We start from the raw sequence: 12,482 nt of genomic DNA, 5'->3' as shown, positions 1-12,482 counted from the left end.
AACCCTGGAGCAGGACAAATCCCTGGTGAGGACACATCCCTGGATTCCTGCTCCCACCCACACACAGCTCCCACTCTGCTGGCTCCCTCTCATTCACCCACCCCGCAAGACGGGATGCTTCTCCCTCCAACACTTCCCATTTTCACAAAATTCAACCTTATTTCTGCTGCTGTGCATAAATGTCTCCCCTTTTAAAATTATTTTTGGATTCTGAGGGGTGTGGGGCAGTTAAAAAGATTTTTCCCTTCCCTTTGCTTCTTTAGGATCTCTTACCTGCCAGATTTGTATCCTCTACTCGCTCAAGAACCGTATTCTTTATTCTACAACCTCCTCTTCTCCCCAATTCTCCTTTAATTTAAAAGGTTTCCAATGAACTATTCCGTTTTAAGGACAGCAAATATACCCAGTGGTGTGTTTTAAACCACGGCTCTCAGTAAAAATTACTTACTGAGAAGCCAATGAATTCATCAAGGCCGCTTGCCTTCTAAACATCAAGGCAATTTAATACTAAATATTTTTTTAAAAACCCCTAAATAATGATATTCCATACATGATTTCTGCAGATGAATTACTTACTGTAAAGTAAAAATGACTTGCTGAGAAGCCAATAAATTCATCAAGGCTGCCTGCCTTCCTAAATATTGAGGCAATTTTATACAAAATATTTAAAAAAACCCCAAAATAAGGATATAACACATATGAATTTTGCTGATGAATTCTTAGACTCTCAGCAGCCGCATTCAAGGCGAGGTTTATTAAAAAAGAATTTAAAAAAAAAGCCCCAAAAAGGCCCAAGCCCTGTAAGTACTTTTACGACCCTTTGTGTAAATAACGTTTACATAATTTAAACAGTTTGCTCAGCTTTGCTGCCCCATCTGCCCAAGGCCCCCGAGCCCCCCGCGCTCGGGAAGGGCTGCAGAGCCAGAAGGTCTCGGGGAGCCGGGAGTTAATGGCACGGATCGTTTCCATCCAGGGCATGGCAGTGTGCAGAGCCCGCTCACCATTGAGTGATGAAGTGCACAAATGGCTCCGAGAACTCCCCGGCTGGAAGCACCGGCGATTCCTGGGATTGCAGCGAGACAAGGAGCAGTCAGGAGCAGGCAACAGCTTTTTTTTTTCTTTTTTTTTTTAGGTGGAAAGCAAAATAACAGCAAAACAAAACACACACACTGAAAAAAAAACCCAAAAAAAACCAACACAAAAATCCCCCCAGGAATAATAACCCCAAAAGCCTTCTTTTCACACGCAGGATTTGAGACGGAAAGGTACAAATTCTTTGGAGGATGTGTTATAAAACACTGAATTTCAACTAATGAGTATTACACAATGGGTAAAAACATGTGGAAAGACACTGAGGGGAGGTGAAAAAAGGACAATGATAGCCACAGGGTAAAAAGGAAGGTAGGGAAAGTGTAAATGAGAAATTAATGATTATTTAAGTAACACACAAATGGTCTTGTAATTAACAAAGAGCTGTGAAATTATTCTTGTGTTGACCTTTGTTTCTTTCACTGCATTCGCTATTTATTTACACTCATGTTTATTTACACTTATTCATTTTCCAGGCTGTCCTCATATGCTGCCTGTTCACGATTTAAAAGGCAAAAAGAATTTTTAAAAGCCAAAAAAAAAAAAAAAAAAAAAAAGGAGCAGGATTTACCAGGCTGGTGGTAGAAAACAACCAGCCAGTATTTATGGAAATAAAAAAAGGAAGAGAGCAGAAGGGGGAAAAAAAGAAAGATGAGGAACAGGGAACAAACAACATCACCATTTGCAAAGAAGGGCTTTACGAATTTCGGAGTTTTTCCAGGAATGACGGAGAGCTCCACTGTGTTTATAGTGTAACAGCTCAGGATGTAATGAAATTACACTGCAGAGTACTTTAACAGTGTCATCTCATTAGACCTACAGTTGGAACAAGAGAGCCACATAAAACACGCAGCTGCAAATGACTCCATTCTCATCTATTCTCATTTGCTATTAAAAATACCTTTCGGCGTCTTTTTTCCTCCCTGACATCCCTCCACAAAGTACCCTGCAAAGTATGATACATGCACCTATTTAAATTAACAAAGGAATGACTTATTTTAATCTCACTGTGCTTTGGAGTGCTTTGGCCATTTGGATGAGCAATATATCATTACATACAACCTTCCAGCGCTGCAGGCAAGAAACTCGGAGCGTGCAGCATTTGGTGGGAGCCAAACAATTTCTCTAGCACACAACTGTGTCAAATGCATGCATGTATTCATTATGGGGAACGGGGAAATAGCTTTGATGTAGTGGAAAAAAGAAGATGATAAAAGCACCTCTGCAATGTGTGTGCCATTATCAATGGTGGCAGATAGACACGACTGCAGAGCCTCCTGTGTGATTAGTAAATATACATATAATTGCTGTGGCCAATTATCAGAAAAATGAGATCGGTAATTACAAGAGAGAAAATTAACTAGAACTCTTATTAAGGCTTTGTTTCCAATCCGAACAATTGGAAACTGCTGGAAAACACAATTAAATCAAAAGTAGCTGAAGAGTAAAAGGAGAAGCCAAAATTGCTTGACAATTTTCAAAGACTTCTATTAAACACAAGGAGTGTTTGATAGAACGTGGCCAAATTCTCTTTGAACTCGGGCCGGGTGAGGGAGAGGTTATTGTTCCCAAACTTAGAAATGACAGCAATCTAGAGAAGGCTTCTGCTGCACAGTGGAGGGAACACAAGGAAATCAGCAGCACAATTAAACTTTCTCCACTTCAAAGCACTGCCCATGAAAATTATCTGTATTAACAGAGAAAACACAGAGGGAAACGCCAGCCTTGGATTGGCCTCTCCCCATCCTCTCCTCCTGCCCAGCAGAGCCTTCCTGGGCTTCTCCCTGAAGCCACGGGGATGGACCCAAAAGGGTCAGGTAGGAAATGTTCCAGACACAGAATCCATGAATGGACCCAAAAGGGACAGGTAGGAAATGTTCCAGACACAGAATCCATGAACAGACCCAAAAGGGACAGGCAGGAAATGCTCTGGGTACAGAATCCATGAACAGACCCAAAAGGGACAGGCAGGAAATGCTCTGGGCACAGAATCCATGAGTGGACCCAAAAGGGACAGGCAGGAAATGCTCTGGGTACAGAATCCATGGGATGGACCCAAAAGGGACAGGCAGGAAATGCTCTGGGTACAGAATCCATGAATGGACCCAAAAGGGACAGGTAGGAAATGCTCTGGGTACAGAATCCATGAATGGACCCAAAAGGGACAGGTAGGAAATGCTCTGGGCACAGAATCCATGAATGGACCCAAAAGGGACAGGCAGGAAATGCTCTGGGCACAGAATCCATGGGATGAACCCAAAAGGGACAGGTAGGAAATGCTCTGGGCACAGAATCCATGAACAGACCCAAAAGGGACAGGTGGGAAATGCTCTGGGCACAGAATCCATGGGATGGACCCAAAAGGGACAGGCAGGAAATGATCCAGACACAGAATCCATGAATGGACCCAAAAGGGACAGGCAGGAAATGCTCTGGGTACAGAATCCATGAATGGACCCAAAAGGGACAGGTAGGAAATGCTCTGGGCACAGAATATACAGGGATGGACCCAAAAGGGACAGGTAGGAAATGCTCTGGGCACAGAATCCATGGGATGAACCCAAAGGGGACAGGTAGGAAATGCTCTGGGTACAGAATCCATGATATGGACCCAAAAGGGACAGGTAGGAAATGCTCCAGACACAGAATCCATGGGATGAACCCAAAAGGGACAGGCAGGAAATGCTCCAGACACAGAATCCATGGGATGGACCCAAAAGGGACAGGCAGGAAATGCTCTGGGCACAGAATCCATGAATGGACCCAAAAGGGACAGGTAGGAAATGCTCCAGACACAGAATCCATGGGACACCATTCCCTGGGGAACTGGCTGTGCCCAGCAAGCCACCCCTGCTGTTTGTTTTAACTCAAATGCCAGTGAGGAGCTTTTCCCAAGCCATGCATCCCTGCCAGGGGCTGCCAGCTCAGCTCAGCCCAAGCTGCAGGATCATCGGGATGGGCATCCAGCACTTCACACTCATTTGGGAGGTGATAATTTCTGCATTCACAAGAGATGACGGGGCCATAATGGAGAGAAAGCTCATTAGGAGAGGGGAGGAGAAGCTGATGAGCTGCTCTGGAGCCACCAGAGTGCCACTCTGGTTATTCCAAACCCTCTGGGCTCATCCAGGCAAGGGGAGAAGTCGTTCCAACATCAGCATAAAAACCTGGACTGTGCAGCTCCTGTCCTGCAGCACAGCCATGGGACAAGGGGTTCTTGCCTAAGAAAATTTTACCTGGATGGAATAAAGCTTAAATCCTACTTTTCCCCCCCATTTTTAGAGCATATTTTTCTGTTTAATTCAGGTATTTGATCTGCTGGCCATGGCCACACTCGGGCAGGTTTACTCTGAGGAGGAGATTTGGTGTGGAAGGGTGGAGATCCACTCTGGATCTCAGGATGGAAAGGAGAAGGAGCATTCCAAGGATTTTAGTGGACACAGATTTATCAGATATTTGCCTGAAAAACACAAAGCTTTTTGGGAGGCTCAAGGAAACCAAGGTTGAATCTTGAGGATACCTTCTATTAGAGCAGGCTGTTCAAGCCCAGGATGTGCAGATAAAGCTTATTTTGTATCCTGAGGTTTCCCAGATGGGAAATTAGAGGGAAAAGAGATGGGAATAAAGGGAAATGAAGTAAAGCTACACACCTGTACCCAGCCTGAGTGATGGGATATGGTCACAGTGACCTGCCTGATTTCCCCACCTGGAAAATGAAATCACACTACAGAGGGAAAGACAGCAGAAATCCAAGATTTTAAAGGAGAGAGGAACAGATCCTTTCAAATTTGACTGGGAAAAGCTCCTTTCCTTTTCATGGCTTCTGACCAGCGTCATAAAGACCTCGATACTGGGGATGATGCCAAAATGGCAGTGAGGACACAAAGGGTTCTGAGGACACATGGAACATTATTCCCAGCACTGGCTGCTTCCCTGAGATCCAAGCAACATTTCCATGACTGGGATCTGCTGCAGGAGAAAATCCCAGGAATAATTCCACAGCTGGGATCTGCTGCAGGAGAAGATCCAAGGAATAATTCCACAGCTGGGACCTGCTGCAGGAGATCCAAGGAATAATTCCACAGCTGGGATCTGCTGCAGGAGAAGATCCCAGGAATAATTCCACAGCTGGGATCTGCTGCAGAAGATCCCAGGAATAATTCCACAGCTGGGATCTGCTGCAGGAGAAGATCCCAGGAATAATTCCACAGCTGGGATCTGCTGCAGGAGAAGATCCCAGGAATAATTCCACAGCTGGGATCTGCTGCAGGAGATCCCAGGAATAATTCCACAGCTGGGATCTGCTGCAGGAGAAGATCCCAGGAATAATTCCACAGCTGGGACCTGCTGCAGGAGATCCAAGGAATAATTCCACAGCTGGGATCTGCTGCAGGAGATCCCAGGAATAATTCCACAGCTGGGATCTGCTGCAGGAGAAGACAAGAGCAGCCTCTGATTTCTCCAAACCAGCTGTGCACACCGAGCGAGGGAAGGGCAAGAGGAAAAAAGTTTGAGTGATGCCTTTGCCTTGTGAATAATGAACAGTTCAAGGAGGTCAACCCATTACAACTGCAACCGTTTAATTATTAATTATGCACAATCTATGAGCAAAAGGACAAGTTCAGAATGTTTAATGGGTGGTAACTCCGACTGGACCCTCTCTTGGCATTTTGTTATTAGCACTTGTCAGCAAGGTGCTCAGGCAGAAAGACAAAAGCACAGCGGCAGAAAATCCGGGCTGGAGGAGGAGGGAGGGTTTAAACTTCAAACACTGCTCCTAATATTTAATTTATAGAGTGCCAGGGCTCTGGTATAAACCTTATTGACTTCCCTGGAGTCAGGGGAAGCCACATTATCTAAATGAAGGCCTGAGAGTGAGAGCACTGAACAATCCTCCCGAATCCCTCTCTTCTGACGGCAGCAATAACATCAGGACCTGGACCTTCCTTTTTTCCCTCACAGATCTGAACAAAGGAAGAAAGAACCACCTAAGAGCATGTCCAGAAGCCAATCCTTTGGAACCTTTGCAATATGAGCTTGAATTACAGATCCCAGCATTATCCTCACTTACTCCTCCAACTGATTACTTGGAACTTCTGCTGCTCTTTTTGCTCTCCCTAGGCACAGATGCTACTGAGGCTCAGGAAATAAATAATGTCCAGCAAATCCACAAATAAACAAGGATAACCTTCCTCCTTTTCCTGTCCAGCTTGCAGGTTTACATGGATAACCTCAGGAAGAAAATTCAACAGATACAGTTTGGAGCTGCTTATTTTGGTTTGGAAACACTCTCATGTCAATGAAATTTGGGAGTCATTTCTGACTGGCAACAAACACCAAAAACCCTATATATATATATATATATAAATAAAATCCATTTCCAAAATTAGATTTACTCCTTCCAGACCAACTTTCTTCCACAACATTCCTAAAAACCCCACTGTCTATATAAAAAACAAAATCAAAGCCCGACTTTTGATTTACACTTACAACTTTCTTCCACAAAAAAATATGTATATCTATCTATACATACATAAATAAAATCCATTTCCCAAATTAGATTTACTCCTTTCAGACCAACTTTCTTCCACAACAATCCTAAAAACCCCACTATCTATATAAAAAACAAAATCAAAGCCCGACTTTTGATTTACACTTACAACTTTCTTCCACAAAAAAATATGTATATCTATCTATACATACATAAATAAAATCCATTTCCCAAATTAGATTTACTCCTTCCAGACCAACTTTCTTCCACAACAATCCTAAAAAAACCCCCACTCTCTGTATAAAAAACAAAATCAAAGCCCGACTTTTGATTTACACTTACAACTTTCTTCCACAGCATTCCTAAAACAATATCTCTATATAAAACAACAACAAAAAAAATCCATTTCTGCGTTTCCAGCCAATCTACTTCAAAAGGCCTGAGCAGCCCTAACGCAGGGGATCTCTGACAAGTAACAAGTTGGCGGCAGCAGCGGCGGCTGGAGGTGGCTCTGAGGCCTGGACTTGAAAGAATTCCTGGATGGTTGCACCCCGGGCAGGAAGGTGAAGGATGATTACATCTCTGCACCTCCTGCTCCTCTCTCACTAGCAGGGGCCCAAAGTGACAAATGATCCGCGGGGGCGCCTCGGTGTGAAGCTGTGCGCGCACAGGAAACTCGTTTATCTGCAGAGCTGGAGCTGGGCAGAGGCCAGGCTCAAAGGCCAGTGTTTCATCCCCAAAACAGCCTGAGGAAAAAACCTCGGCCCTCCCGAGCTCCTCTTCCTCCCTCAAAACCTCAGCCCTCCTGAGGATCAGCTCCTCTTCCTCCCTCAAAACCTCAGCCCTACCGAGCTCCTCTTCCTCCCTCAAAACCTCAGCCCTCCCCAGCTCCTCTTCCTCCCTCAAAACCTCAGCCCTCCTGAGGATCAGCTCCTCTTCCTCCCTCAAAACCTCAGCCCTTCCCAGCTCCTCTTCCTCCCTCAAAGCCTCAGCCCTACCCAGCTCCTCTTCCTCCCTCAAAACCTCAGCCCTCCTGAGGATCAGCTCCTCTTCCTCCCTCAAAACCTCAGCCCTCCCCAGCTCCTCTTCCTCCCTCAAAACCTCAACCCTACCGAGCTCCTCTTCCTCCCTCAAAACCTCAGCCCTCCTGAGGATCAGCTCCTCTTCCTCCCTCAAAATCTCAGCCCTCCTGAGGATCAGCTCCTCTTCCTCCCTCAAAACCTCAGCCCTCCCCAGCTCCTCTTCCTCCCTCAAAACCTCAGCCCTACCGAGCTCCTCTTCCTCCCTCAAAGCCTCAGCCCTACCGAGCTGCTCTTCCTCCCTCAAAACCTCAGCCCTCCTGAGGATCAGCTCCTCTTCCTCCCTCAAAACCTCAGCCCTTCCCAGCTCCTCTTCCTCCCTCAAAACCTCAGCCCTACCGAGCTCCTCTTCCTCCCTCAAAACCTCAGCCTTCCTGAGGATCAGCTCCTCTTCCTCCCTCAAAACCTCAGCCCTCCTGAGGATCAGCTCCTCTTCCTCCCTCAAAACCTCAGCCCTTCCCAGCTCCTCTTCCTCCCTCAGAACCTCAGCCCTCCCAAGGACCAGCTCCTCTTCCAGCCGGCTGCTCCCCCAATTCCTGGGAAGAGCAGAATTCCCCTCTTGGGAACGTGGAATGCTCCTGGTTAAACAACCCACTGGATACTGGGGTTGTTTGGTTGTAGCTACTGGGGGATATTTTTCAGAGCTCAGAGAAAGGGAGGAAAAAAGTCATTAGGAGCAGGAATAATCCAGAGTGTGGGACATGGCACTTAGCACTTTCTCTCCTTGCCATGATGGCTTAGATTTTTAGTTTACATATATATATATATTTAAGAATTTTAGCTTTTTATATTTCAAAAATTTAGGATTTTAGCTTTTATATTTTTCATGTATTTATAATCCTGGAATTCTTTAGCATATATATATATATAAAACTCTCTCTCTATATATATATATAACTCTAAACTCCATGTACAGTGTGAGCTGCTGCTGTCCCATTTTGGGCAGACACAACAATTCCTCTGCAGGCCTGGCAATCAAGGACATCTCACTGCCTCAGGGCCCAGAGATGGAAACAAAAGTGAGTTGGGGGGAGAAAACTTGGGGTAAATTCCTTCATTACCCAAAGCTACAATCGGGAGATTAACCCCAATATGCAAATGGACCAAACTTATAAAAGTGTGAAAACCTGGGTGCAAGAATGTCCTAAATGTACCTGAAGGCCCTTCAATAAACATCACTGATTTTTATTCCCTCACTTTTGCCTGGCCTCTGTTTTTAGGTAGTCCCAAAAAGGCATCAGCCAGGCTCTGTGCCTCTGCAGGGCCTGCACAAACAGGTTAATCCTCCCTTCCACCACAAGTGTAATTGCTTTTTTCTCTCCAACAAGCCAGGAATTCCTCCCTCTCCTGTCGCCCGTCAGGCAGCAGAGCACGGCAGGTTTGGGCAGCCAGACACACACAGAGCCACACCGAGGGGACCTGGCAAAAAACTCAACCCATTTGTTGTTCCCTCTCCTCCCCTGCACCCTCCCGACGCATTTTTATTGCTTTTTCATAAAACACCGCTGCAAATAATCAAGCATGACCATTGACATCCACAAGATTGAGTTTTAGGAACCATTAAATGAGCTTGTTCTCCTGGGAAGGTTCTTGCTCAGGTTGGTCTAAAGGTAATTATTCAGCAATTCCTACCTGTGGTTTTACCTTGTTCCTGTAGAAGTCTCTGAATCTCAGACACTGGTAAGGTCACATTTTCTGTCTCCATAAAACTATTCCTTAAACCAGCTTATCCACAAAACAAATTATTGTAGGTTTGGGTAAACACACACACACGTGTGTATAACCTATGGAAATCTCCAAAACGCCAGGAACTTCCAGGTTTCCTACATTTAAATTAATACCTGAGAATCTAAAGAAAAATTCCCAAAGAAAAGAAATTAAATCTTTAATTCTGAGCCTTGTGGAGGTTTTTTACTGCATTTACAGCAAGAGCAAATGCAGCATGGATTCATTAAGGTGAAGGAATTCAGGAACCCTACTCATGTTATTTGATCAAGCTGAACATCCTGGGAATTTTTAAGGCTATTCCAATAAATAGAGAGGTATATGTAACCCCATTAAAAAAAAAGATAATAGGAACAACCATACAGAAAACATGGATTAAGTGCAAGTGCATTTTTTTCCACAGGAAAATCTGAAAACATATTGACACTGAAATGCTTCACAGCTCAGCGTTAACACCCCACCAGCTCTTAAATGTTTCTGGAGTAAGGATTTAAAAAGAGACAAAAAAAAAAAAAAAGGAATCAAAAAAAAGAGGTCTTTGATTTGTGGAGTTTGGAAAGTCCTTGAGCTAGATTAAACTGCAGTCTTGTGAGACCAAGTATCTCTGTGGGGGCACTTCACAGAAATGCTCAAGAAACTCATGGAAATCTTCTCTCTGCTTACTCATGAAGCTATCAGGGTAAGGATTCATGAGGACAACTAATTAATTTTTCTTCTCAATTTCTGCCTGGCTTGTTCAACCAGGCAGGTTTTGCAATGCTGCCTCCTGTGTGTACAAACCAGGATTTGCTCTTGGAAGTCTCCCCTCCCTGAGCTTCTGATGGAACTGGAATAACACAATCACTTAAAACTGCTAAAATCCAGTTCTTTCCCTCCCTCATCCAATACAATTAAAAACAAATAAAGCAAAAGCAACACTTAAATCACAATTACAGTGAGACAAACCACGGCACCTTTGAAACCAACATTAATTTCTCTCAGGTGAGGAAGAAGAAAAGGTCGCAAAGCAGAGCTGATGTTTAACTACAGAGCTGGAGCCCAAAGTGCTCCAGGGGCTGGCAGGAATTGCTTTCCTAGAAGGGACACTCCAACTACATAAAGGTTACACAAAACAGCCCTGCAGAGCTTAAGGAATATTTAAAGCACCCTACAGGATGTCTTTCAGCTTTCTGCCTGTCCAGCCTTCTCCACATGCAGAGCAGACACCACCAAAGCCATGGGATCCAAAGGATGGGAAAGCTGAAATGCTGAAAACCACAAAGCTCCTGGGTTTGGGCTTTTGGGATCTTTGTACCCAATCTGCAACCAGAATAATGGAAATTCAAAGTTGGGAAAGACCTTCAGGGTCACTGAGTCCAGCTGCCAACCCAGCACTGAACCTTGTCCCCAGGTGCCACATCCACACTTTTGAACATTTCCAGGGATGGTGACTCCACCACTGCCCTGTGCTCCAATGCTTCACAACCTGTTGGGAATTTAGCTGCTAGAAAATGGAAAAGTACAAAACCATGGCTAATTCCAAGTCCGGCACCTGCAAGATAACAGTGTCCTTGGGCCTAGCTGTGGTAGGATAACAAACAGTGAAAGAGGCATGAGAAAAGAGAGATGTAACCCCCCTAAGGAATGAGGAAGAGTTGATGGTATAGTTTAACCAATAGATTGCTTAGCTTACAGAATATTCATAAGCTTATTACTTGCTGTATAAGTGTCTGATGCTCTCTTCAATAAACGGAATTTGCTTATCACTCATATTGAGTGTCTGAGTCTCCCCTCACCGACAAATGGCTCGTCCCCGACAAAGGCCTTCATTTCTCTGTGACAACAACCTTTTCCACAAAGAAAATTTTCCCGATATCCAAACAAAACCTCTCCTGGCCCAGCCTGAGGCCGTTCCCTCTCCTCCTGTCAGGGACTCGTGCAGAGCCACAAGGGCCCCCCTGAGCCTCCTTCTCTCCAGGCTCCCTCAGCTGCTCCTGGGCCTCTGGGGTTTGCATTTCTAATTCCCAGTTCTGCTCTTTTTGTGTATCTGGAACAGATTCCGACAACAAAAACTTTCAGGAATGGTTTGAAACTGCAGCTATTGCTCTGGAAGCACAATCCCCTTCCACGGCAGGATTTTTGGCTGTGCCCCCATGAACAACAGGGCCACATCCAGGACACCTTCCCAGGCAGGCTCCTGCTTCCAGCCCCTCTCCATCCCTCATGTGGAGGCTCTGGAAAGGCTCACAGAGCCAGCAAGGAGTGTCCTTCCCAAAGGGAATCATCCATGTCACATTTCCTGGAGCTGGAGACAAACTCAGCCCCGTGCTGGGATATCCAGCATCCCAAACACCAGCAGCCTGCCCTTACTGCTGGCTGTGGCAGGAGGAACTCCAGGAACAGCCAGCCCATCCCACCTCTGGGCCAGGAGCAGGGATCCTGTCATGGTGGGAGATGCTGCTCCAATTAGGATTGGTGCTCAAACCAGCGTGGCTCATTTGGAGCTGGATCAGAGCTCACTCTGAGGCACCACATGGTAAAAAATAAAGGTTCTGGCAGGCACATTGATCCCATCCACACAAAGCTCCTCACTAATTCTGCCATTAAAAAATAATCCCAGCCCCGATGCCATTAGCAGCCCCAGAAGATCATTTCTCAACACAAGCCATCAGGCACGGTTTGCTGTGATTTCAGAGGAGCCACCGTGCCTGGCTGGTTTGGTTCAATTCTCCTGCTCCTCAGATGGCTTATTCATCCTTTCTGTGAGTCAACCGAAGTCCTAGCAAACCAACAAATGCACTTCTCAAACTGCCAAAGTGACCCACTGTGTTTCATGTATTTCACTAAGAGTTTAAAACCAGCTCCAAAAAATCCCACTACTGCAGAAAACCTAAAAAATCCCCAAGGAATTTTTATTCCACAGTGTCCACTATCCCAGGCTGCCCCAAGCTCCATCCAACCTGGCCTTGGACACTTCCAGGGACGGGGCAGCCACAGCTTCTCTGGGCAGCTGAACTAATTCATCCTATGAATTAACATTAACTTGGATTCCTGCTGAGTTTTGGTGGAAGTTCTACCAAATCCCACCACTACCAATACAATAAGCCAGAAATAAACCA

At 45.3% G+C, this 12,482-nt stretch overlaps 1 protein-coding gene across 1 annotated transcript in view; it reads right to left on the bottom strand.

Annotated features, from left to right (window-relative positions):
• The window catches only part of MAP2K5 (mitogen-activated protein kinase kinase 5), a 138,197-nt gene that overhangs the window by 18,683 nt on the left and 107,032 nt on the right, over positions 1-12,482 (bottom strand). Inside the window, exon 20 of the mRNA XM_064722149.1 lies at positions 1,002-1,063. Coding sequence (XP_064578219.1) covers positions 1,002-1,063 — 62 coding nt within the window. The remainder of the gene's footprint in view (positions 1-1,001; positions 1,064-12,482) is intronic.

This window comes from Zonotrichia leucophrys, chromosome 10, assembly GCF_028769735.1.
Source record: "Zonotrichia leucophrys gambelii isolate GWCS_2022_RI chromosome 10, RI_Zleu_2.0, whole genome shotgun sequence".
Classification (NCBI taxonomy): Eukaryota; Metazoa; Chordata; class Aves; order Passeriformes; family Passerellidae; genus Zonotrichia; species Zonotrichia leucophrys.
This window is presented reverse-complemented; position numbering and strand designations above follow the sequence as displayed.